At 38.2% G+C, this 25933-nt stretch overlaps 1 protein-coding gene across 18 annotated transcripts in view; it reads right to left on the reverse strand.

The window, feature by feature from the left end:
* ADNP (activity dependent neuroprotector homeobox) overlaps nt 1-25933 on the reverse strand; it is a 32662-nt gene that overhangs the window by 5972 nt on the left and 757 nt on the right. Inside the window, exons 2-9 of one of the 18 annotated variants that reach the window (XM_075166513.1) lie at nt 23307-23356; nt 20913-21035; nt 18008-19322; nt 15726-15884; nt 14354-14399; nt 12854-13160; nt 1807-1919; nt 186-278 (exon numbers count right to left, since the gene is read on the reverse strand). In XM_075166513.1, the coding sequence (XP_075022614.1) occupies nt 186-278; nt 1807-1919; nt 12854-13160; nt 14354-14392 (552 nt within the window). In that variant the 5' untranslated portion in view covers nt 14393-14399; nt 15726-15884; nt 18008-19322; nt 20913-21035; nt 23307-23356. The other 17 variants (XM_075166515.1, XM_075166514.1, XM_075166518.1 and 14 more) reach the window with 17 other exon arrangements.

Genomic DNA, 25933 nt, shown 5'->3' on the forward strand with positions numbered 1-25933 from the left:
ATAAAGACCAGGATTACTACTTTAAAAAAAGAAAAAAAAAGTGCAGCTTCTTGCTATCCCTTAAACTGATGACAAATGAAGATCCATGGGTGAAACTGCAGGAAAAGATCTGGGCATATTTTTGAAACACCCTTTAGTATGAACCATCTTCAGAATCAGATGTGTCAACATAAACTATTACCAACCTGATTTTTTGTAAGCGATGGGTCCCACAATCCTACATCTTCCCATGTAGTGTTTTTCAAATAAAAGTCATTAGGTTCAAACTGCTTAAAATCCTGGAGAAGGGGAAGACGGGAAGAGAGTACAGAGAATCAAAACCAAAGACCAACTGCTCCGTTAAGCAACTCTTGTAAGCATCCATGCAGTCCTCTCAAGTGCTGCTGGCAAATAGTAGACATTATTAATTCAAGGAAGTGTGGGTATTTAAGATACACCTCTTTGGAGGTGAAGAGTTGTGAATAGTCTCAGTATCATAAAACACCTGAAAAACTATTTTCAGTACTTATCCTCCTAATTAAGCCAAGACTGTGATTACATACCTGCCCCATTTTCAAAAGCAGTCGTGGAGAAAAGTATTCCCAGGCTAGTGCTAAACATTTAGGATCATACAGACACTTTACCATAACTCTGATGTTTGTTTGGGTGGGGTTTTTTTGTGTGGTGGTCTTTGGTTTTGTGTTTTGGTTTGGTTTTTTTTTCTTTTTTTTTTTTGTGTGGGGGGTGTATTATTGTTTGTTTGATTGGTTTGGGCGCTTTTTATTACTTTAATTTCACACAGGAATTCAGATAAAATTTTTAAAAGTTTGACTACATGTATGATGTCCAAGAAGCCAAATTCCTATTGAAAAAATAATCTTATGAAGTACTTTGGCATTTCATCTTTGGATATAAGTCAGCAGCACATAAGGACTCAAAAATAGTAGTTCCACTGAAATGAATACTGAAAGTAATTGTCCCAGTTCAGAATTTTACGCTTAAAAATTATACTTGCTCCCCAAATTTTCCAGGAAGGACTGGCATTTCTTTCTCTAAGGCATCTCACTTAAATGCTCTTTAAAGAGGCACTAACAGAAAAGCCAAAGCAAACAGGTCATAATTTGCTGACTGCTCTAAGAGTTAAAGTGTGTGAATTGACAGTACAGAGGTTAGTGTCCAGGAGAGAAAGCTGCACTTTTGAGACGATAGATATGAACTTTGTCCAGAAGAGTAGCACAAATACCCTTCCCTTCTAGGAACTAACACAGGTACAGAAGTGATTCTTTAACTTGATGACCTACTGTTGGCACCGACAAACACCTCATGAAAACCTCCACTTCTTCTGTCCCCCAAGAACATCCTATACCGCACTTCGTTCTTGCTTCATTCCTAAATGTTCAGTTAGCAAGTGCTATTTTTAAGAATCCAACATCAACAAAAGACAACCTACCTTCGATATATATCAAGTCAGTGACATACAGCCTGAAGTGTATCTCGTCTCCAACTAAACTTTCTAAAAAGTGTTTACACGTACGATTTTAGCTCAAGTTATTAATTAAGTCCTACTTTTGTAGAACTTAAAAAGCAATGCAGGGGTAGCAACGCCTGAACAAGGCTCAAATGGAATCCCAAAAGCTGATGAGAATAGAGGATTATGGTGTGGGAACAGGATACAGGGGATTCCTTCAAAATTCACTGTAAAAATTTAACATTTTGTGAAACAGGTCTGAAAAAACCCAAAAAAGTCATACACCAAAGACCTCAGAGTCCCACTAACTTTGGAGCACTTCAACTCTAACTACAGCACTTGGGAGGTATCATACTTACTTCTATATGTTCTTTACAGTATTCCAAACCAATGTCACTAAGTATTTTTTTCACAGTTTTCCGGGCCTTTCTTAAACTGCCAAGGTTGTTGACAGGAAGTTGGAACATAGTTTCTATTGAAAAAGAAAGTAAGAGAAAAGGTTTAAGTCAAACGTGTTTTGTCTGATAGAGTGTTGCACTTTCAATTGTTAGTAATTTTCTGTCTCATTTTCCCATATAACTCAGTATCTGAGCTGTACCATTAACTAAGAAACTACCACATTTTCTGTCTGATTTGTTCTTAAATGAGGCTGGCCATAAATCTAGGTATTGACAAACTTAAGAGAGCACTTAAAAAAACCAACAAACTGATGTAACAACTATTGCAGGAGCAATGAGCTGCATCTGGAAGTAACTTTTTTTTTTAAAAAAATGTTTGTATTTACATGAAATTTACCCCCTATGCTGAAGTACTTAAAAACTCCATTTATCTTTTCTGCATACATATCCTGATTTGAAAATTGGTAAGTTGAGCTTCAAGGTTTGTGTCAGTCTTGTAATAGATTTCATAGTATATCTTCAGTGAGAAAGATGCTTCTTGCATTCAACTGTAGGTAGGATAAGGAATTAATACTGTTCCCTCCATTTACTGTATTTATAGCTTTAAACGGATGACAAGCTGTTTAGCATACATTCTTCTTTTATTAAGGTGGGACCTGAAAGCTTGGTTAGAGCCCTTCAGAGATACAAATCACTGGAAAAAGTACAAGAGATGGCTTAACACCTCTAAGTGTAGCTGGGTATTTTCAGCCTACAAGACAACCCTCCCTTTCAGTTCCCCACACGGAGATAGCTAATTCCAATTAAACTGTCTGTTAATGACTGGGGCTTTCCAGCTAAAAGAACGTCTAAAATTTTAAGATGTGTGGATTCCCAGGTTCAACCATTACCACTAAGATTTCTTCCAAATGCTAATAACTAGTCTTATTTTGTGTATACAGGAATTCTCAGTCTGCATGCTGCTATCCTTATGGTAAGCGCTTGCTCAGCTACAGAACCATCATCAACAACTCATCTGCACTTTAAGGTGCAAAATGGCAGAAACGTGAAAGTCCCTGACAACGTACAGTTATTTTGGAAGTGCGAGGGGGTGGAGCCAGCAGTAAAAAGGTAGGCTTTTCTCAAAGAAAAGGGAAGGAAGCTTCTTAAATAGCAAGTGTCAGAGTTGTTATCTTGTTCCCTAGGCTTTAACGGTCCAATGCCTGTTGCATAAAGACTATTACCCCAGAAGATAAAAGGTCCATTTTTTATCATTAATATTTCCATGAGCCATTTCAGAAATGTTGCTTTGTTTGAACAATAAAAGGTTTGATTCGTATCAACAAATCAATCCACTGTAAGGCCAAAGACTACCTACATCAACTAAAAGTGGAGGGTTTTTTGTTAGAAGCTTGAAAGTGTTTTTTAACACTTTCAAGCAGAAGCCTAGAATGTTAACAGAAGTTTGCAGCCATTAAATACTTGAGTTAGACAAAAATTGGCCCATTTTATCATGATAAAGGGCATAAAGATCAAGGGCACCTGCTAAGCTACAAAAAGCTTACTAAGAAATTTTCTCGAAGTACAAAGGATATAGGTTGTGACTACAACAACTGAGTGTCTCTGATCAAAACCAACCCTTCTATATACACTATCATGCATACTCCTTAAACTATTACTTGTCTGTTTACACACTAACCTTTTTATTTTCATACTCCTACCACCTTACTAAGTAATGCTTTAAGACAGTCACTAACAACTTACTATTCCATGATTGCTACCAACAACACTGTTTAGTTTCAGAAATAAACAAAACTGAAAAGCTCTGCATGTAACCGTGCTAACACAAACCACTTCAATCAGCTTCACAACCTACAAGTAGTGCTGCTAGCACGTGTTGCTAGGCTCTAGTCTCTTCAAATTCAATGAATTCAGAAATAGCTCCTGAGTAAGAGCAGAAAGCTATCGTGACATTTAGGATTCATATCACAACTATAAATTAGAAACCAAGTGGAAATAAGCCTGAGTTTATGTAAAAATCTATAGAAAAATTTTCAGAAGTACCAAAGCAACTCTGAGCATTAAGGATTTTGGTACTTGTATCATGCTGGCCACTGTCACAGATTACCAGAAGCAATTATAGTGTCATTTTAACACCCCTATATAAAAACTAGGAAACCAAAGGAAGAAAAAAATGTTTAGATCTTGTCTATACATCTCAGGGATTTCAAATTACTCAGTAATAGTATTTGCAATAATGAAGTTACGTAGACACGTCATGCAAAGTGATTAATGATAGTAATTTTCAAACAACATAGGCCAGAAGAAAAAGTATTTCAATGTTCTGTATTAATTTCCTCCAGGTAAAACTTGTTAAAAGAATTTAGTATAATGAAAAACATCTTGATTTCTTCACATACAAAACTCTAAATGCAAGTATATTAATTTCTGTGACCGTAGAGGTTTTTCAGCTAACTCTAGTCTCAGTGAAATGGATTAGAATTGGAAAAAAATTAGAATTAAGTTCATATGAAAAGAAGCTATGTTCTGTATCTTATCTGGCACCTTTCATTTTAAGGAAACTCAAACCCACTTTAGAAATACGGAGAATTAGCATTCTAGTGAAATACCTTATAGGTAGATTCACTTACAAGTCTCACAATATAAACCCCAATCAAGCTATGAAGAGCACTTCTACAGGCATTCTTTGCCATCTCAGAGAAGGCAGAGATTAAATAGATCATGGCAGTAAACTACTCTCCCTTCTCAGTTATTCCCTCTAAAGCCTCTAATGACTTTGTGTGGGAAATCATGAACTGCTCTTTTTTTATGCTGTATCCATTCTCATCTGTACTCTTTATAATCAAATATTTAATCTGCAATTATAAACAATATCCAGGCCTAAGACATTCTCCCTCTCTATGCAAGAGTGAATATGATCATTCAAGTAATTAAGAGTGATTCATGTTATCCTTTCAGAATACTACTCACGCCTGCCCAGTGAATTATTTGTAATCCTCATAAAGGACTAAGAAATAAGGTTTGAATCTGAGTTTCCAACTTCTTGTTACTTTGAAAACTGACTCAGGCAAATCAGTTCTTTTATCGAAATCGGCATTCAAGCTTACAGTTCCCTTATCAGATTTTCTGTTCAAATTCTGAATTTATCCACATCATAATTGAAAATATTTAACAGGGCTGAGGATCAGCAATGCCAATTTTGTGAAGTATTAGTTACAAATTAGTTTAAAAGATGGTAAAGACTAATGGGAAAAAATGCTGTTGCCTAAGAATTTCAACTCCTAACTAGCCTATTGATTAATGCAAATGGTTTAGTAAGGTTGTGTCCTATTTGCAATTTCCAAGTAGTAACATTTTCTCTATTTTTGATGTGTAGTTGAAATAGTAAGTGAAGCTTAACATTTCCAGATGGAAAAAGCAACTCCAACCTGCAGTTTCTTCTCCTAGGCCAGTCACTATAAAATAGCTTTCAATGCTGAGCCCACTGTCACTTTTTTCATGACTTAAAACACATCTGACTTGTGTGATACTGGAACTGCATTAATAGGAAAACAAAAAATACCACATAGTGCACAGCGTGGATTTATATCCTTAAACACAGATCACAAATTGGAAAGAAAATATGCTTCCTTAACATTCTATTCCCTCTCTTCCCTAACCAGAATTGAGAAGTATGGCTCTGAACACTAAGTTACAATCAAGTAACACAAGTTTGCTTTCAAAGCGCAGCATAATCTTTTTTTTTTTAAAGTCGAGAACATCAATTTATTAAAAGTTCTTGCTGCTGCAGTTCATAGAGCCAGAGTGAAAAATATTAATGCAGCCAAGAACTTAATCATGGCTCCACTAATTCCTTTTCTCTAAAGGCAACTGAGTAAGCGTTGCTCTCACTGTATTGCACTGGTTCAAGTAATGCTTTCAGTAGCTTCTTTGTAGCTACCTGTACGCTCAATTTTTTCATCAAAAATTATATGAGAGTATGTTCAGGATTTGAATGAATATTTTCAAGTGAACTTCAAATCCAAGGAGATAATGTCCTAGTAATTTTATTCCAGAATAACCCAAGTTCTTAATACCAACTGTAGAAACATCACTGCCTGAAAACATTACATTTTAAACCTTCTAGCAAGCTGTGCTGTTTTCTTTAAAACCAAAGTCTCCACTTAAAGAATATACTCACTTTGCTTGTAAAGAAACCATTTTTTTTTTCCTCAGGACAAAGCGGGAGTCAATACAGAGTTTGTCATTAGGCAATAATCACTTGTAAACTTGAAAGTCAGCCACAAGTCTCAAAATAATGCTTATTAACAAATAGCTTATTTTAGTACAAAACACCACTAAACACCACTTCTTCACCAGAAGAATCAAATGCTTTCTCTTAATTAATGTGTCTAATATACCTATACTGTGCCAAATATACTATGACCATGATATATATAAACCCAAGCGATAAAGAAAGCAAATTATTTAGGATTGCCTGAAAACAAGATCTCTATTCCATCTGCATCATCTTCTTGCCTCTGCCCTTTTGCCTGCCTCACAGTCAAGTCTTAAAGACAAGAAATTATCAAGATCTTCCTATCACAACACATCATAATAGAGGATATGATTAGATCTTCACATCTGAAAACTGAAGATCAATCTTAGTTTGCAAATTCTGCTTGATAGCTGAATCCAACTCACCTAATCTTAACAAAAAACTAATTCTTAAGCAAATACTTAGGAAGTTACTTGACCATTTAATCATAATTAGCAGAGAGCCAGATACAGTCTGATATTGTTATGGTTTATGACTACAAAAAGAGCTTTTAGCATCTCCATTCATTTCTATTTACAGTAAGTAACTCAAATTATAATTGCAATATACACAACACTGCTGGCACATCCTTGAGTGTGGACATTAAAACAGTTGGGATTAAGCGTCTCAAATCATCATTTAGATATCAATGCTATTCTTGAAATGAGGTATCCTTTATCTGACCAAAAGTTGATGTTTAAGAGAGGACATGTGGAACATCTCTTCTTCACTGTCAGGGCTGCTTCTTACTGCTCTGAAGCTTAGATCCAAGCAATTATTTTAACAGAACACAATACTAAGGAATGCAGCATCCAGTACTGACAAAACCCACTAGTGCTTTCATCTGCACTGAAGCTATCACTACATCCAGCATCCCGCACAGGGAAGGATGCCCATAATAAAGGGTCACAGATCAACTGATCCTTCTGTAAAATAGTTACCAATTCCTGATGGTTAAAGAAATGCTACTTACCTAATATTATAGGCTCAATACAGAACTTCTCTCTGAGATCTCAAAGCAGCTTTCAAAAGAAGCTCATCAGCATGGTTTTTTTTTTTTAAATAAAGGAGGAATTCATTTATCCTGAGATGATACCACTCAATCAATGATAATTCCAGTCCAGGATTCTAGTTAGCAAGACATCCTGTATTTCCATGTATTGTGTTTTATAGTAGCCAAGGCATAACTAATTTTTATTATTTTCTTATATGGTTCTACTCTATCCTATTCATTCCTGCACAAGTCCTAGATACTTAATACATTATGGAACTTTTCTTTGTAAGGGAATGTGCATCTGTACACACATTCACAGAAGAATAAGTAGAGACGATCACATATATGTTTAGCAAAAATAATTCTGAGCATTTTTTATCCTCATTAAGTAACAGGAATAATGAGATCTGTCTCTAAGTCAACCAGTTATTTTCAAGTTCATGATTCCACAAACATAGTAAGAATTACGTTTGTGCCTGCCCTTCTGTTTCCTGCTTCTAGACCTGGGTCCCACCTACAAATACACTGGGAAGCCCTTGTTCCTAAGTTGAATTACACACCAATCAACACTAAAGTGCTGAGTGGAGAGAATAAATGATTACTTAAAAACAAGACCAACAATGTCCTTACTAGAAGTATCCAGGTAGTATCTTCAGATGCCTAAGAAAATGGATTACTGACCTAGTTATAAGAAAATCTGAAAAATTAGACTGATTTTATAAGAAGATCTCACTCATCTTTAGTGTGCTTGTACACAAAATGTCTGACTGTACCAGTCACAAAAATATGGTAAAATAAGCAGACTAACTGTGTAAGAAATATTTGGAACCTTCTTTTGCTCTGTATTTATGCAGTACCTAGCATAAAGGTCGAGTCCACAGACAGGTACTGATTCCTAGAATAATTCAGTAGCCAAATGTAAGCAGAAAAGACAAGCTATAAAAGAACAAAATATCATTACTAAATTAGAAACACTGTACTTCGGTTTTAATTTCATAGGCACATTTTGGAGATGCAAAGACCTATTTTAGACAAATTTCGTGCAGTACTATTTCACTGCTCTGGGTAACAGCCACTATGCAAAGCATGAACAAAAAGCTAAAACAAGTTGCCTAGCTAGCGCACACACGTTAACAAAAAGGCCTGAACGAAGTATTCTCAGATCTTCATCCAAAAATCTGAAGAGGGGGCGGGAGCGAAGGTTTTGTGAAAAAGCAAGGAGTATTTGCAAGGTAAGCAGAGGAACAACAGGTAAGAGACTTCACAGAACTCAGAAGTGTGTACGTGGTACTGTGTTTGGGAGAACTCAAGCACTGTCTCTGGCTTTTAACAGGCTGTAAGAGTCCCAGGAAGGAAGAATTTAATCTCAAGTGCGGTTCTGATAGGTGCATCTTATAATCTCAAAATTAGGGCATAAAATGACTACAAAGACTTATGAAATTTGAGACGTCTACAGGAACCAGCAGTTCAGTTCACTCAATAGAATCACATCCTGAAATGGGAATGGGCCAGGACATAATAGAGGCCGATTGATTTAAATTAATAATTATGTCCAAGTTTTAGGAAGCAACTAAAACTGCAGGCCAAAAGAGGCAACAACATTTGTCTCGTTTAAAATCAAAGGCTTCTTCAGTGTTTTCAAAGAACTCAGGTTCACTGCTGTAATAAAAAAGGGACCTCACTTCAAGGTTAGTATTGCTTCACAGAAAAGGGCTTTTTCTCTCTGCTCAATTTTCTAACCTTGTTAGCCATAGTTGGTAAAAGAAAATACTAGTGGGTGAAAAAATTGTGTAACACCTTGAAATGCTCTCAGGAGCACTAGTGTGAACAATATTCAGGAAAAAACATAATTCAAGTGAACAGGAGGGACAAACCCATTACTAGAGAAAATTTCTACTTAGTTTTAGGAACTTAACAGTGCAAATATCCTAAGACACAGGAAAGCAAGACTTCTAATTTTTATGGCATGACAAAAAAGCAGAAAGGAAGCAAGGTCTAGCCTAAAATTAACCACCACAGAGTCACAGAGAAGTTTCAACAAACCCGCAATTCTTCAACATACAACTTTTTTTTTTAAAAACAGATTTTAGCATTTAGATAGACTTGCAGTGACTTTCAACTCCAAATTACCTCTTCATCAACTTGCTACTCTTACTAGCACTTCAAATTCTAGTTGGAAACAATTGCAGTCACTATTCTAAAAACATCCAGAATGTGAAGTCTGACACGTCCTCCTGTTATGTTACTCTAAGTGATTTTTAAACCACTTTTAGTATTTAATAAAAATAAAACTATCCTCGCTGTACCAGCTTCAAGCACTTCAAGTTAACATGGCCATGCAGTTCAGCCCTTTAACGTATCAGTTACTAAGGGACTGGAACCACCTAGAAATCCGAGTCAAAAGATAAGTTTAAAAAAGATTACTATGCAATTATTTGGAAAATTAATTCATGTAAAATACAATATTGCATGTCTGTTTTAGAGTTCTATATTGCAACAGTTAACATTTTCTTATGCTACATATTTTTCTCAGTGCAAACAGTCCTCCCTTATGAGGGACGTACTGATCTCATACACAATACACTGTATTCACAACTTGAGAACTATGATCTTACAGGAAGGTATGCACCCAGGAGAGAGAGGATAAGGAACAAAAGAGGGAAAAACAGCAAAAAACCCGTATCAGTCAAATTATCAGAGGTGATAAAAAAGGAGAAAACTTCCACCTGTCTTTAGACACCAAAAGCTGTTTCTATTTTAGTGTAACTAAAATCTTAATTCTCCAGTGGGTCTTTTGTATTTTGGACCTCACCAGAAGAGCTGCCTTGCAGCCTGCTACCTTTGATACCATCAAGTAATTGATGTTAGGCTGTTTCAGCTCTGCCAACTTTATCTAGAACAATGAAATAGAGGATCTTCTAGTGTACAGCTTCAAAGCACCCACAAGGTAACAATGCTGTTCTGAATCTGGGAAAGACGCATCAGTTAAGACAGCCTTTTTCTCTCAAATATAATCTTCAGCAAATATTCCAAATCTGCCTCATCATGTTATTTTTATTTTTGGACAACGTTATTCAGAGTGCTTACTATGCTTGTTTCATGTTTGAGCTTTGTTACAGTTCTAACAAGCAGCAAGTATAATATATTTCTGATGTCACAGTCTTGTTAGTAAAATGGTGCTTTTCATCCAGAAATAGCTTAAAGACCTAAAGAAATAATCTGGAGGAAAATCTTGCTGTGTAAAGGAAGCAAGACAGTACCAGGCTAGGTTTTCCAGAAAACCTACTCTACATATTCTTCTCTTTACGCTTGACTGAAAATTACACCATTTCCTTACTACCCCACTGTCAGTTTGTACCACTAGGAAAGCATTCCATGACCAGCAAGCACAGAATTGTAGGCGACCCCAAACATGTCATTGAGGAAGATGTCTTCACTCAACAAGGTTTGTAAAGAGCATCACTGTGAAATGGCAAGTAAAAAACAGTTATGGAATCCCCAAAAGCTATAAACAAAAAATCCCTAGTCCCTAGTGCATTTTATTCTTATTCAGGCATCTCAAACCTGTATGAGTAGGCTAGGTATCCTAATGCTCTTTACAATGGCCACGGATTCTTTTGAAGTACCTGTCCACTGGGGGAACCAAGCCAGTGGAATACATGTTGGGGTTTTTCTATTTTGGTTTGGGTTTTTTTTTTTTTTTTAACATACAAAAAAAGTATGATATCAACATTGCTAATGATACTAGAGGAATAACTGGAAAGTTAGTATCTGGCTATTCCACTTACTTCCTTTGGAAATTTTATGAACATAGTTCTAAGTTTATCTAGGTTCACAGAGCTGAGACCAGTTAGAAGCAGCAGTCAATCAAGAAAAGAAAAACTACAAAATTAAACTTTCCTAGTGAGCATTGAGTGAAAATTAGGAATGAAGAGAGAAAAAAGTTACAGAAATAAAAATGAGGCTCCTGGAAGCAATTTTTTCTTAGATGCATTTACCATGATTCCCAGGCCTACAATGAAAACCTCACAGGAACACAGAAGTAGAAAGCTGGTAACTCATTTTGAGAGCATTTTCCTCTCACAATGAAATATATAAAGTTACTCATAATAAGCAACATTTACCCCTCACCCGTCCCCTTAAATATTGTAAGTTTATTTTTTGTCTCAGTTGAAAGGATCAGCACTAAAAAGAAAAGCTTTATGCATATTCAGTATGTTAACTGTTTTGGTTTTGTTGAGTAATAAAATTAATTATTCAGCCACATTCAGTACACAGCCACATAGGAGTTAATAGACGTCTTAATTATACAACTCTTCTCTTTGTTAGTGTGGCTATGTCCTTCCAGGCTGCCTCATCATAACTGATCAGTCAAAACAGGGGTGCCAAAACACTTTTATGGAGTAAAAATGGGAAAAAAAAAAAAGCGTAGATCTCTAATCCTAAAACAAACATATGTTAAATGCAGAAAATCCAAAAGATGCGGACAACTGAATCAGTTTGTCATTTCCAGGTAGCTAGTTCTTTACTACTGTTTAGAAGAGGCACTATTTCACCCAAGGTTAAGTGTGACAGCCCCTTCCTCCCAATGTTTACTGTGAACACCCTGCAGGCAAAGAAGCCCAGTCTTCCACAAAGCCCAGTCTTCCACGAAGGGCTGCAACATCCCCAGCTGTAAAGATGGGAGCAAACTACCTTCATGTTTGCAAAGGTACCACCCCTTTTACTCTAAGGGCTCAAATTTCTAAATCGGACTAGAAGGACTTCCAAAGGACTAGACTCTCATCCAGTATAAATCCATGGCTGGTTCATAAGCCTGCAACTCATGTTTTAGGGCTACTGCGAAAAAAAACATTTTATAACTCCAGATAAAAAAGTCCTACATAAAATTTAATAAAAATGCAACTTTAGAAGGGGTCTTCCTACTGTAATGTAAACATCTAGTGTTTGTCAGTTTTTCACATTTGATGCCAAGGTGTTGGCTGAATTTATCAAATCAAATGTGATGCCAATTGATTTGATGCCAACACCTTAGCTCTAATGACACAGAAATGTGCATCTCTTGAACTGTCTGCTTCTTAAAAGCATTCTGTGAAATTTACACTTCCATACAACTTTTGTTAAATAATTCACCTCAGAATAAAACTGGGGATGCAATTACAACTCTCTCTTGGGCACATTATTAAAAAGAATAAAATAAAACATCAGTTTTACCTTCTTTTATGAGCACGTTTGGTTGACCCTTCCTTTCCTAATGCTGTCATTTACACATATTATGAAGACTGAGAAAACCTGAACTTTTTGGTGATCTGAAACACAGTATTATCAACTGTACTGTTGAAGAAAGTATTAGGTGTGAGCATGTGTGCAAAACAGACAATTTCATAAGCAACATGTAAACCCAGCCTTTTCTATCCCACTGTGACTTAATTTTGAGTTTGTATACATCTATACTCAGATCAATCTTGTCTTATTAAAATAATTAGCTCTGTAAGAACTATAATTCATTAAAGCAGATTTCCTATAAATATGAAACTAAAAGATACTAATATTTTCTGTTATTTCTGCACGTTTATAAAATGGAACTGTTCTTACTCTCTTCTCCCCTCTCCCCCTCATCATCCCTCGGCTGCTTCAAAAGGTCCGTCCTTTCGTCGTTCTTTCCCCCTCTCCTCCTCATCTTTTCTTTGCTGGTTCTTGGCCTTCTTGGTCCTTACCTCGCTCATTTTCCCTCTTCTCATCTTCCCTGCGCCAATTCATAGCGTCCACATTCTTTCGTCGTTCTCTCTCATCCTGTCTCCACCGCTTCTTGATATCTTTGTCCTTAACTTGCTCATTTTCTCTCCTCTTCTCATCATCCCTGTGCCATTTTATTGTTTCTGCATTTTTCTGCGGCTCCACGCTTCTTTTGAGATAGTCTTGTCGCCTCCTCCTCTTTTTTAACATATCCCTTTCCCTGGCACGAGCCTGCTTTTCTTTCTGGGAAAGAAAAGCTTTACGGGGCATCATGAGCTGCTGCTGTACCTGTAATAATATCGTATCCATGGAATAATATACTATACATGCACTCAGTCAGCCACTAACAACTCTCCTTTGGAGTTGAATACTTCAAATACTAAGCCAAGATAATTTATTGCTGCTTCTCTTTCCTTCATAACCCTCTGCTAGCTCCACATTAGATAGTGACAGGCAAGTTGCTATGTTCAGCTCCGGGCACACCAGCTAACTGGCACCTCTGCAGTTGGCGCACATGTAAAATCAACCCCCTAAGACCCCGGGCCTAAGCAGTATGATTTCCTTCCCCTCCCTCTTACAACTCCTCCCACAGAGTTTTAGCAGCCACTTGGCATTGCTGCATCCAATTGAAGGAACAGGCTGATGGGAGAGTTGTGAAGGAAACTTGCAAATGTTCAAACCTTAGTTTCTTCTCTTACTGGAGATCTACATTTAACGGAACTTAAAGGTGCTTATTTATCTTTTCAGACCTCCATCTCTACCAAATTTGTTTGAAAATGGCCAACTTTTTTCTTGGCTGGGAGGAGGGAGTGGGGGTTAGGAGACAAGCCACAATCTGAAAAATTGTATAAGCTTTGTTTCCTTGGGAAACCTGGCCAAAACATTTAACTGCAGTTAATGAAATAAGTCCTGACTCATCTACTCAAACTTCCTCCAAGTATGTTATGTCTTGCTATTCACAAGAACAAAGGAAAAAAGAATGTGACTATTTACTTGGAGTTTCTGTCGACAGCATTCCTGATGAGTGGGGCTTCTTGGTTTTGTTTTTTTTTTGTGTTTTTTTTTTTTGTTTTGTTTTGTTTTTAAAAAGGTGTCAATGAAGACTACCTTTTAACAAATTGTTTTACTTTTGGTCATTTCTCTGTAGTTATCCAACACATTCACATCTTTACCTTTACTGATGTTAATATCTGCAATTTTGGAATCATGGAAAACAAAACAGACCACAGAAAGAATTTATACTATTACTAATATCCTTTAAATATGCTTCTGTACACATTGAGCAATGTTTCAGAAATGTCAAACTGCAGTTGTGGCCCAGGTTTGGGTTTTTTTGTTTGTTTTTGAATTTTTGTTTAGAAGAGAGTTTTGCAGAGGTCTAATCAAAATGAAAACTGCAGAAAGGACAAAATTACTAGATTAGAATACTTAAGCAAAGCCTAAAACAAAATGAAACAAATGTACTTTTAAAATTTAGCTACCTTATGGAAAGCACTTGTTCCCAGCATGCAATACTCCATCTTTTTCCTATAGAAAAAGCAATGTTTCAAACCCTTATTCTAAAAGCTGTTCCTTTCCCCTACATAATATACCCCCCCGCATACTTAAACCCACTACTCTAGTCCATGGCCTTTGTTAGGTATGTATCATGATCCCATGGTTTTCATTGCAATAATTCAACCCCAAATTTCTTAATATCCATAATAATACTAAAAGGGAAGGGCTGCAGCAGAGTCAAACAGCATAATCAAAAAAATGCATGCAGTTTGGTAACAAGTTAGTGCATAAAATTCAGATTATGCTAAAAATTACTTCATTAAAAAGCAGGATAGCTCTCTACTAGACAGCCTGTTTTTAAGTATTAAATATTTCTCAATAACAGTTATCATTAAAATCAGAAAGCAATGAGAATCCAGGATCAACATCATCAGTGCAACCCAGACACTGTAAATCTTTAAAATAGTTTTAATTTCTCTATCGGCTGTGTGCCAGTACTACATTACTGTTGTTGACTAGAGCAAACTTAACTTATTAACTTTTTAAACATACATTATCTTTATAATTTTATCAGTAACCTGATTTTATTCCAATAACAATAGCATGTTAAAGTAAATCATATTTCATGCAAAATGATTCTTCCCTCCCCCCCCCGCCCAAGGCAAGTACTAACATTGAAAAGCTGTCATTTTTTAAAAACTCTTTTGTTATATTTTCTTTCATTTGTTTTTTGTTGTCCCCCCCCCCCGTTTTTATATTTTCATTGTTGTTAACTACAGTATTCCCTCCCCTCCCTTTACACATATCCCAGCCCACTTTGACAGACCAATTTATAGACAAATGATAGAAAATATCTTAATAAAAACCATTTCAGTTGAATTTCCAAAATTAAACATTTTAATTGAGATTCAAATAAGAAATGTCAGATCCAAGGAATAACTTAAAGGGACATCCAACTTAAATTATGCATCTTTGAACTTCCATATCACAAGTCACAGGTTTGTCCTCAGTTTGTTTCAGCATGAGAAAGTACTTCAGGCAGTCTGGTCATTTCTCTTGCAGTCAAAATCATCTTTCATTTTTGCCTCTGTTGGTTTTAATAAACCAAAAGAGGGGAAAAAATTTTAAATGAGGAAACTAATTAATATGCAGTGAAGCTGCCAGACTGATGGAACTCAAAGCCCCCACCCCCCCAATTTTTCTAGAGTTCAAGTTGGTGTTCCTTTAAGTTCAAAATGTCCAAATGTCAGAAGTAAACAGTCAGAACTATTCTTTCAACTATTTTTTGCCCATACTTTGCCAAATGACAATCTTAACTCTTCCCAATCTATTCAGTACATATTATGAGGCATTTACCTCCAAAATTAATGGTGCTTGGGCGTCTCAGACTCATTGGACAAGTTTCATGCAAAAGCCTCCAAAAATAATTCTCCTTCCAGAACGCCCACCTCAGCGATTATATTACACCTACTGTGTGAGGCCAAAGCCCGGACATAGAAGAAGGATCATATCCTGCTGTACAAAACAAAGTGTTAAAGACAAGAGATAAGAAATGTAATAAGGGCAATCTTACATTTATAACGTACGTTTCATTGCGAAGGACTCCAAAGCTAATTATAAACCACATTTACGGTACCTTTACTGACACGGAGCTACTGTAGAGTGCACTCCAGCAAGTTAACAGTGCTGCAGGAAGTTTTAGCGGGTTTGTGGCTTAAACAACAGATTCCGCTGGGTGATGCTACCTGAGGAATACTTTGGTGCTCAGATTTCAATTAAGTTACCCAACTCAGAAGTCCAGCAGGATACAAGAAAGGAATGCTCCTATTCACACTTCATACAACCTTTTGACTAAAGTGGTTAGGACCTTAGTTTACACCTCATCTCAGCTATTAGTACCGGCAGCATAGCTGCACCCTGTATAGATGAGGTACACTTAGTAAAATACCAACAGCATTCCTTGTACAGGTAATTTTTTCTAGAAGGTTTCCATACAAACACAGTCCCACCTTAAATTACAAGACCATGGGAGATCAAACAGGTGACATGGCTGTCAGCCACAACCCTAGGGACATACATTCATTTGGGAAGTATTCAGATTAAGATTGTCAGTTACAATGCTGCTAGTAGGAGGATGTGAAGTAAACCGTTTTGGGTAATGGCATGTAAATGATTATGCTTCTGTAAGAAGACTGATACCTCTTCAACTCACATCACCCATGGACAGAAACTCAGTCTTGAACAGACTGGAAACACAGGACATAACATTAGTATCATGAAGTCTGGAACAACCAAATCTAAAGTTTATAAAACCAAAATTTGTCAAGTCATTTATAATTACTTTTCCAAGTAATAAGGGTTTTTACTGTTTAAAATTGTTAGATTTTAATCTCTGTTGATTATTCAGACAGAACATCCACAGCTTAAAGTACAGATTGTTTTTCTTCAGCAAGTATGGTTTCAACAGAAGATACTAAAACGTTCTAAGAAATTTAAAAAGACAAAATTCTTAAAATACTTCACATTGAGGCAAAACGGAATATTGCATATGCTTTAACAAGACCACTAGCCATATCTTCAAACAGGTAAGGATAATGGGTTATTTGTTTCATACCAAATTATTTTCTAACTAGAAAGTAGAATTTGTGCTCCTGTATCTCTATCAAGTCCAAGTCACCTCTCTCCCACTGAATCCTCATTGCAGAAAACACACTGCTGGACGAGGACCGATCAGCCTTGAGAGCAGATCAGTGACAATTAGTGTATCAGTCTAAAGATACGAAAACTGAGCACAGGGCAGTACTTCATCCCATACTGGGCCTCCAAAAGACTGAGTATCATTTCGCTGCACTGTGTTGCTGACAAGAATCACCAAGCATCTGGCATTTTTCTGACTTTATATAATCCAAAATTCTTTTATTTTAGCCCTTATTTTGCTAGTATTTTAAGTTGAAGAAGTTCTTGGTTTACATATAACAGCGCAACGTTGTAGCATATATCAGAGCTGACAGCAGCTGTTATGTTCCTGGACGAAATGAAACAAGACTGTTAGTTTCTTGATACCATGCTCTTTATCTCCCTATTCCAACTGCATTTAAAGTAATTTCTACTTTTAACGATTTGCCCAGCTAACTGCATTTAATAGCATGCTCTAAAAAGCCAGCCATGAAACAGATTTGCAAAAAAGGCTGTTAGTGCAACATTGAGCGAAATCTCTTAAAATACAAGAAAAATATGTAAGAAAATTAACCTATGGTTCCCACAGCAATAGAAAAGCAGCCTCCTCACGTATGCAGGTTAAATGATGCTACATAGTATGATGGTGTATAATATTCTATATTCACATGAGGACAACGATGGTGTGTCCCTGCAGCAAGGTGGAGGCTGGGACTCTGGGACCTGACAATTCCAGGACAGCTGAGCAAGGAAGAGTGATAGTCAGGAAGCAGAAAGGCATCTCAGGGAAGAGTGAGCAAATCAAAAACACCAGGAGCAGAACCATCAGGGAGAACAGAGAAGTTGGAAGAACTGTAAACTACCAAAAACCTCCTTGAAAAGGCAAGAGTTGCAATTAAATATCTCCCCTCCCTGCATTGAGTGAATAGAGTCTACTCCCAACATGTCTATCACTGGCTTACATTAAGCATTTTCACTTTCTTCTGTTGCACTCTTCTCTTTCCTCCTCATTTAAGCATTTCTGGCCTAGTTTTCAGAGGGCTGTGCACTCACATCTCCTGTGAAGGTAATGAGATTTGCAGTTTAAACAGCACATCTGAAATGCCAGACAACCAAAGGCTCATTTTTCAAGTCTGCTATAATCCCAGGATGGAGGCTGTTTTGTAACAGCATGCGCTCTCTTCTCATGGCAACATTTTAAACAGAGAGCACCTCCTCAGCCTTATCAGCTCAACCATCTGCAACACCAAGCTTCTGCCCATGTAACATGACGGTCTTCAGCTAACTTCTGTCTAACGAACACCTCTCAACTCCAGCTAGGTAATTCTGTGTGCACAGCTGCCATGCTAGACCCAGCACTTAAATTCAACCTCAAGCTAGCACATCAGCGACCACAAGCCCCCAAGCCCTTTAACTTGTGTCTATATCCAAGGTCCTTCAACTTGTGTCTATATCCAAAACAGGACTAGGCACATTAGAAAGATATAAAGTGAACAGAAAGCCCAAATCAAACCCTCTGGAAAAACCTGACATGTTGTCTTAAAACTAAGATTATTGGAACTGAAGGAGATCAACAAATGTGTTTTGCTATCTGATCAAAGCATTGTAAAACTTTTGCAGCACTGTGCACATGAAACCACCCCAACTCCCCCTCACAGTCAAATAGTCTATTTCTTAAATGTCCCTTTGTCAAAAAAAGAATTTAAAAGGATTTAAAAATCACTTCAGAGATTAAATCAGCTACCTCCAAAAAAATTTCAAGTTGTGTGTCAAACAAAAAGGACCGTTTCACACCACTTCTCTGGACATCCTATGTAAATATTCCTTCAAGAGAAGAGGTAAGTCCATCTAAAAACTGTGGTACTAAAAAAAACCTCACTTAAAATCCTTTGGAGGAAAGTCTTAGGCTAAATACCTTAACATGCTGTTTCAGTGGTTATATGCAATTTTCAGCAAGGACTTATGAACCTGTTTTCTCTCTCTTTTTTTTTTTTTTGAGCTTACTGTCTAGCTTCAGCTTGGTGACTCTTGCACTAAGAACTCCAACTTCCCATCAGAGCTAAAACTTCTATGGAAGACGGTTCTAGTGAAAGGAATCAGTAAGGCTGATATGTCTTACTCTCCATTCATTTTTTATTTAAAGGTTAAAAAAATATCTTCTGCAGTCCAGCAGACACGGATCTTCTAATTCACACACTTCTCATTCTTGCTCGATTTCTGGAATTTTCCACTGGTGCCAGAAGCTCCATCTGGTGGGTGTGTACACTAACTGCAAAACTGAAAGGGAATTAACTATTTCCTTATCCACTTTTGTTTAGTAGTAAAAGTTCTGTACACTGTGTAATTTCTATGCCCCAATATAAAACACAAAATGGCCAAATTTCGATTGCTCTGGGAACCACAACTCCTTATTTCTATTCTTAATGAATAATGTGCTACCTTGCACTCTGCTGGCAATTTCTGTTGGGTTTTCTTATTTTGATGACATAGGCTGAAGTATGTTAAAGAATGCTGTTAGCTAAATTTGAACGTTTTCTAAAGAAGAATCTTTTGAACACGCATGATGAAACACACAGCAATTCTGGCAATCTCTACTGCATTCTGAAAAGCAGTTTTAAATTGCATCCATTCTCTAGGGCATGCTATACTTCAATGTATAGGAAATTTTAAATTGAGGCACTAGCAGCTCAAGAAGTAGGCTTACACACCTACTGCCATCTTAAATAATACCTTTTCAAGATCTCAAAAGATAAATGTTTATATGCATCCACATATGTGCAGTGAAATCAATATGTAATATACATACTCAATATGATAGCCTCACTTGTTTAGGACTATTTCTTAGAGATTTCAGTTTGAAATGTAATAAAGCCTGCACATCTTGCTGAAATTTGAAATCGAGACTGGAGATCATTGAAGCACGAAGGATATTATTTGCTTACACCATGATATCCACACTTCAGTGATCAGGAAAAAAGGCTGCATGAATATGCTTTACAATTCCAAAATAATCCTCATCTAGATTGTAGCTAAGCATGAACAATCCCAGAATAAAAATTATTTTGGAAATATAAGCATGTTTCATGAATTAGCGGTTACCATTTAAATTAAATCAAGAATCATCTTGAAATTTTCAATCCAAAGCTCACAAAAACATTTGGATAATTAAACAAAGCGGCACAGAAGTCTCTGTAAAATGTGCAAGAACAAAGCACGTATATACACGTAATTTATGATTGGATTACACTGATTGTGAAACTGCAATCGGATTAGACTGCAAGCAAAAACGGTAGTCCTGTCTTCTGTGTGTCATGTTTTCCTGACATCACCACTGTGTCAACAGCCAGAGCGGAGACCTGATCCAACCGAAAAGGAGTGTTTTCAGGGAGAGCAGTTCCTTCTCTCACCCAAACAGAAGTGCTAGGACTGGTACAAGTAAAGTGGCAGGAAGCGTGGCTCATACCACCCTTCCAGTAGCAGCACAGACACAGATATATTTAAATAGTGAAACTGCATCCCTTAGTGTGTCCTAACTAGTAAAATGCATTGCTTGCATGCTGGTATAAGTGGCAGAACAAATCAACGAAACAAAAGAGAGCATACAAATACTTATACAAGCTCATCCAAAACCCTGCCAATAGATGTTTTCTCAGATAGTAGATACATTAGATATTGAAGGGATCTCGCCAACTGGCTAGCGTCTGAGTATTTAAAGTGTAAAAATAGTCTGTGAAGTAGGCTGATGCTAATTGTTTTTCCTTTGCCTTACCACTTCATACACGCTATGCACAAATGCTGGCATTACATGATTGGGTAAAGTCTGTAAACAAGAGCTTAAAATCAGTCTTACCACTTCACATTTCTTACCTCTTTCCCTTTCTGTCTAAGCATAGCTCCCAAGTGTTCCAATCCCTGACTACATTCCAGCGTTAATCCACCTCAGCTACTGCTGTCTTCGGTCTGACTCAGGAACCTTCGATATTCAAAAGGCTTCATAGCAGCAGCAGCGGGAATGGGGAAACAAAACAAAACAAAAAGATCACAAACTTAAGTTTGACTTTTTAGAGGGGGGAAAGCATTTTAAGACAATTATTTTGCCTACTTAGATTTCAAGAGACATTTTGCCCCCTTACTGTTGCTGCTATGAATCTGCATCACTAACAACTTCTTTGGCCCAGCTGCAGCACAAGCTAAGAACTGTCAGATCCAGAGCCGCATCAGAAATCAATACACAGAAGAGGTAAAAAGGGGTGAAAGAAAGAATGCCTGAAGGCTGAGGCCTGAAAGATAGAAGAGGAGCTGGGGGTAGGGAAGAAACATCAAACAGTGAAGCCAGGCTTGAGAGCATGCCCTTTCCTGCACTTAAAGGACTGGATGAGCTGAAGAGTATTACTTCAGTGGACAGGCTGTTTACACAGTTACTTAATTTCTATTTCTTGTAAATTGTTTTAGATACTACTTGAGAAGTAGATTTTAAATGAAACATTCTGCCATGTGATCTGGATAGCCAAGATCTGCAGGTGTGATGTGTTCATAGAGTCAGCTACACAGGTTTAGGACCCAACAGCCAGTACCAGTTTTCATCCAAATCATCTTTAATGCCACCTTAAAAAAAAGTAAGGATATAAATGGTGGTAACTGAAAGTGACTCACTGCAGAAAAAATGGTATTTATTCCACTCTTATTCAAAACCATCAACCGTCATACACATTCAAAAGCACTAATGTGAAATAAGGGTGAGACACTAAATTCAAGCCTCATGTTTGCATTTCAACATCAGCTAGCTATAGTGAAGCTCTGAACAATGTAGTTTTTTCCTTGAGGCATACGGTCCTCAGGTAGATAAATAAGAGTTACACCCTCTCTAAAAATGTCTTTATTCAAATCTAGAACATGTATTTGTTTTTTACACCAGATCTAGGTACTTCCTGAAAGCTCAAAATGAACAGGTCAATTTGGCGATCCTGACTAGGAAAGCAAGGGCATTCTTCCCAAAATGTGTCAGGTAAGTCAAAACAAACCTTCTACATATACAGAAGGTATAGGATTTTTTTTTAAACTTAATTAACATAATCAGAAGTTCTTTTTCTTCCCATGCATACAGACATTTACATTACATTATCCTTAAACCAGTACCTTTTATTCTCATCTCCATAGCTTATACTATTATTAGGAAACACACACTTGTATCAACATACTTATTTATATGAGCAGGACTACCTCCACATTAACAATTATACTGTTACAATTATGTTCATAAAAAACATACCCAACATATTAAAAAAAAAATCTAAGCATAGAACAGATCTTAATTTAATATAATCAAAAATACTGTAGTGCTTGTTTAGATGCAGGCCAACATAGTCAGCTGTTACCTTTTTTTAAACAAGTATGTTACATGCATCTTAAAACATTGCATTATTAATATACAAACTCAGCTGAACTAGTAATTTAAAAAATACCCCATCTTTGCCCATGCAGATAAAGCAGATCAAATGACACCTGTGGACCACACTAATCAGCTGATCAATTGCAGCCCTATAGCTATTCACTGCCTCTCTCCTGGCAGCCATGTCCTACAGACTTAAGACTATGATCCTCATCATGTCTAATACTGTTTTGTTCATTCCTCACATATAAAATTTTGTCTCTCAAACCAACTTCAAGTGGTGGAGCAAAGACAACTTCCCCTTTCTGGGGGGGAAAAAAAAAAAAACAAAACCAAAAACAAAACCACAAAAAAACAACCACCAAACAAAAAACCCCACCCCAATAAATTTCCTATCTAGCCACTAAATTTTATTTGCGGCCACCTCAAAATAAATACATTAACCCATGAGCACTGTCTTTGCTCCCACAAAATAATTTGTTCCAATTTCTTTCTTTACATCAATCAAATCAGCTGCCATGTTAATAAAAAGTTATAAAATACACATTTGGACTATATGACTTTTGACTAGATTCTGATATGGTTATGTATTCCAGGAATGCTACTTTAACTTTTAATATTTACTTTCAATATTTACTATTATTACGGAGTGGTAAAGCTGGGTTGGGAATAATCACCTATTATTCATTCTGCAGTATGTCAGAAGCACAACTTACCTTCCACAGAAAATTTGTACATGCATTCATCTAGAATGTAATAGCGAATTCAGTAACTGTAGAGTTCAGTTTGGTAAGTACCTAACTAGTGCTACTTTATACTATGAAAGCTTAATTAAAATGCTGTTGTAATATACCACTGTAAGTGACACATACCAATTCTGAAAATGCTAATGGGCATCTTCTGACAACTGGCAACTTCTATCCTACATATACAGAAAAAAAATTAAGTTATTCATCTCATCCTGAAGAGCACATACAGTCTTCCTAGATGTTTTGTTTGTGCAGCTAATGCTTAACGCTGTAGGGTACAACTTTCGAAAAGAGTCAAGAAGTTTCTCTCCTGTGAAGGTTTTTCATTCCTAAGCGCTCTGAGCAGCAGACACTGCTCACCACTTGTCTGTCTTACCTACAGGCAAATGCAGCCACCTTTCACCTTCCCCATCCCTTGCATACCCAAACAACATCTCCCTCCTAAAACCTAACACAAGTGATCTTAATAAGCTCTTAATGACTTTTAGGCTCTAATAGTTCCACACAATATACTTTCAAGCATAAATAGAAGTAACCTAAAGAGATGCTTTCTATAAACCTGTATGATGGACCATCACTTCAAGTTAAAAAAAAAAGGTTTTTTTTTTAGGTAACAGGACACTAAAAATATATCAGTTTGCAATGATCTGAGAGAGTTATCCCCAAACACTGGAAGCATCTCATTTCTATTAGATACCAAAAAGTAATTTTAAAAAGTTAATTAAGAAATAATATTAATTTTAGTAAAGGGCAGGTTACTATTAATAAAAATAGTACAAAAACATTTAGCTCAGTATTACTTTTGGAGGAGAAGCAGTTACTCGTTATGTGTCAAAAAGGACACCTCTATTCTGACTGAAGTTTATTTAAGTATTTGCTGTAATAATCTTCAAGAAAGGTAACAATCATATTACAACCCATCAGCCTCAAGTGCAATTTTATTAACAACAGTATGTTTCTATTCTGTTGTCTCTTTTCAATGTTTTAAGATTTCAACACATATCATGTTAGATGTTGATCTGCTGATATCAAATTACTGCCCAACATCTGCAAGTGCATATCTAAAAAGGAACCATGCTTTGGTTTGGTTTGTTATTAAAAGCAAAAAAAAAAAGCTTTTATGTTTTTTAAACAGGATGATCCATCTTTCTCACCTAGAAGGATGGCAACTTGTAATTATTACAGTTACCAGAGTACCCAAGTGAAAGTTTTTCCAAGTAGCTGAGACCCTGCAAGAGGAAACAACACTGGTGGGCTGCAGCACATACAGGCTGTGCTACACAGGAGCCAGCTAAGGTTGGTCCACGCTACCCTGACAGGTAGGAATCATGTGTCTCCATTATCTCACACCTTGTACCTCCAAACAGAAATAGAAAATAGTAATAAAAATAAATAGAAACATAGCTAGTAAAAAAAGTGAATTTCTCTAAAAGGAATGAAAACCTCTTTCGCACCTACCAAATGGCTTAAATACACCCAATAAACAAAGAATATCAAAACGTCAAAGTGCCCAGTTATCCAGCCTCTCACTATGGCCCCAGACAAAGCACTCGATGCTTTAGCAACGCCTCACACTATAAGTTTCTACCACTGCCGCCATGCGCTCAGAATGTGTGAAAAAAGCCATGCAAGTTTGTAAAGCAAATGGCACCACAAGCCACAACGAAGTTTTGATAGAACTGCTAACATCCTCCACAGAGCCTCGCGTACGAGCCCTGCGGACCCGCCCGAAATCCTCCATGTGCTCCAAATCCTCCCACCCTCGCCCGGCGCGGGCTCCCACCGCCCACCTCTCCCTCGCCAAGCCCAGCTCTGCCCTCCGACCGCTATGGCAGCGGCCCGCGGCCCCCCCCAGGCGGGCGAGGTCGGCTCCGGGGCGGCAGGCACGGCGCCAGGAGCACGCCGGGGCCCGTCCCGTCCGGCTGAGGGGGCCGGGGCGCGGCGGCGGGCCCGGGGCAGCCCCCGCGGCGGGGCTGCAGACGCCGCTTTGCGGCCGCGCCGCCGGCCCTCCCCCGCCCGCCCCCCCCGCAGCCCTGCCCGGCGAGGGGAGGGCGCCCCCTACTGCCTCCCTCCCGCACTCCGCCGCGCCGCCGGCTGGGCTGCGGTGCATTTTGGGTGGGGGCTGGTATTTTTCTTCCACGGCCATAAACCGGGAGCGACAATACCGATTTAAGGGGAGGAGGGGGGGGGCGAGGAGGCACCACCAGCACCGCGTACGCCGTGGTACTTGTTTTGGGAATCTCGCTCCCCCTCCCCCGCCTCCTCCGCCCCCGGGCTGCAGCCGCCAAGCGACGGGGGTGCGTGACAAGGGGGGTGCAGCTCCCGGTAGCAGAGCGAGGCTTTCGGGTTTGATTTCCCCCGCCTTTGTCTGAGAAACGGGTGTCGGCAACTATAGCCCAGGGTAGGGAAAGGAGGGATGGGTGAGTCAACGTTGCTCCATCCTGCAGCTGGTGCTCGGCTCAGGACACCAGCCGCGGATCGCGCCTTTCCCCGCAGGCAGAGGCACCTCGGCTGCCGGAGGGAGGCTGCTCCCCATTCATCGCACGGCAGCCAGCGCTGCTCTCCGACCTCGCTCCAGCGTCAACTCCGCCAGCGGGGACCTGCGCCCGGCTGCCGGCACGCCGCAGGCAGCGCCGGGATGCTGGACCCGTTCACCGACTCGTCATCCCGTTCACTTCGTCTTACCGCCAGCGCAGCCCTGGCCGTCACAGCCGCTCTCGGGACACATCCATGTGCGGTCCCCCCTACCG

The sequence above is a fragment of the Calonectris borealis genome, chromosome 17 (genome assembly GCF_964195595.1).
Source record: "Calonectris borealis chromosome 17, bCalBor7.hap1.2, whole genome shotgun sequence".
Classification (NCBI taxonomy): domain Eukaryota; kingdom Metazoa; phylum Chordata; class Aves; order Procellariiformes; family Procellariidae; genus Calonectris; species Calonectris borealis.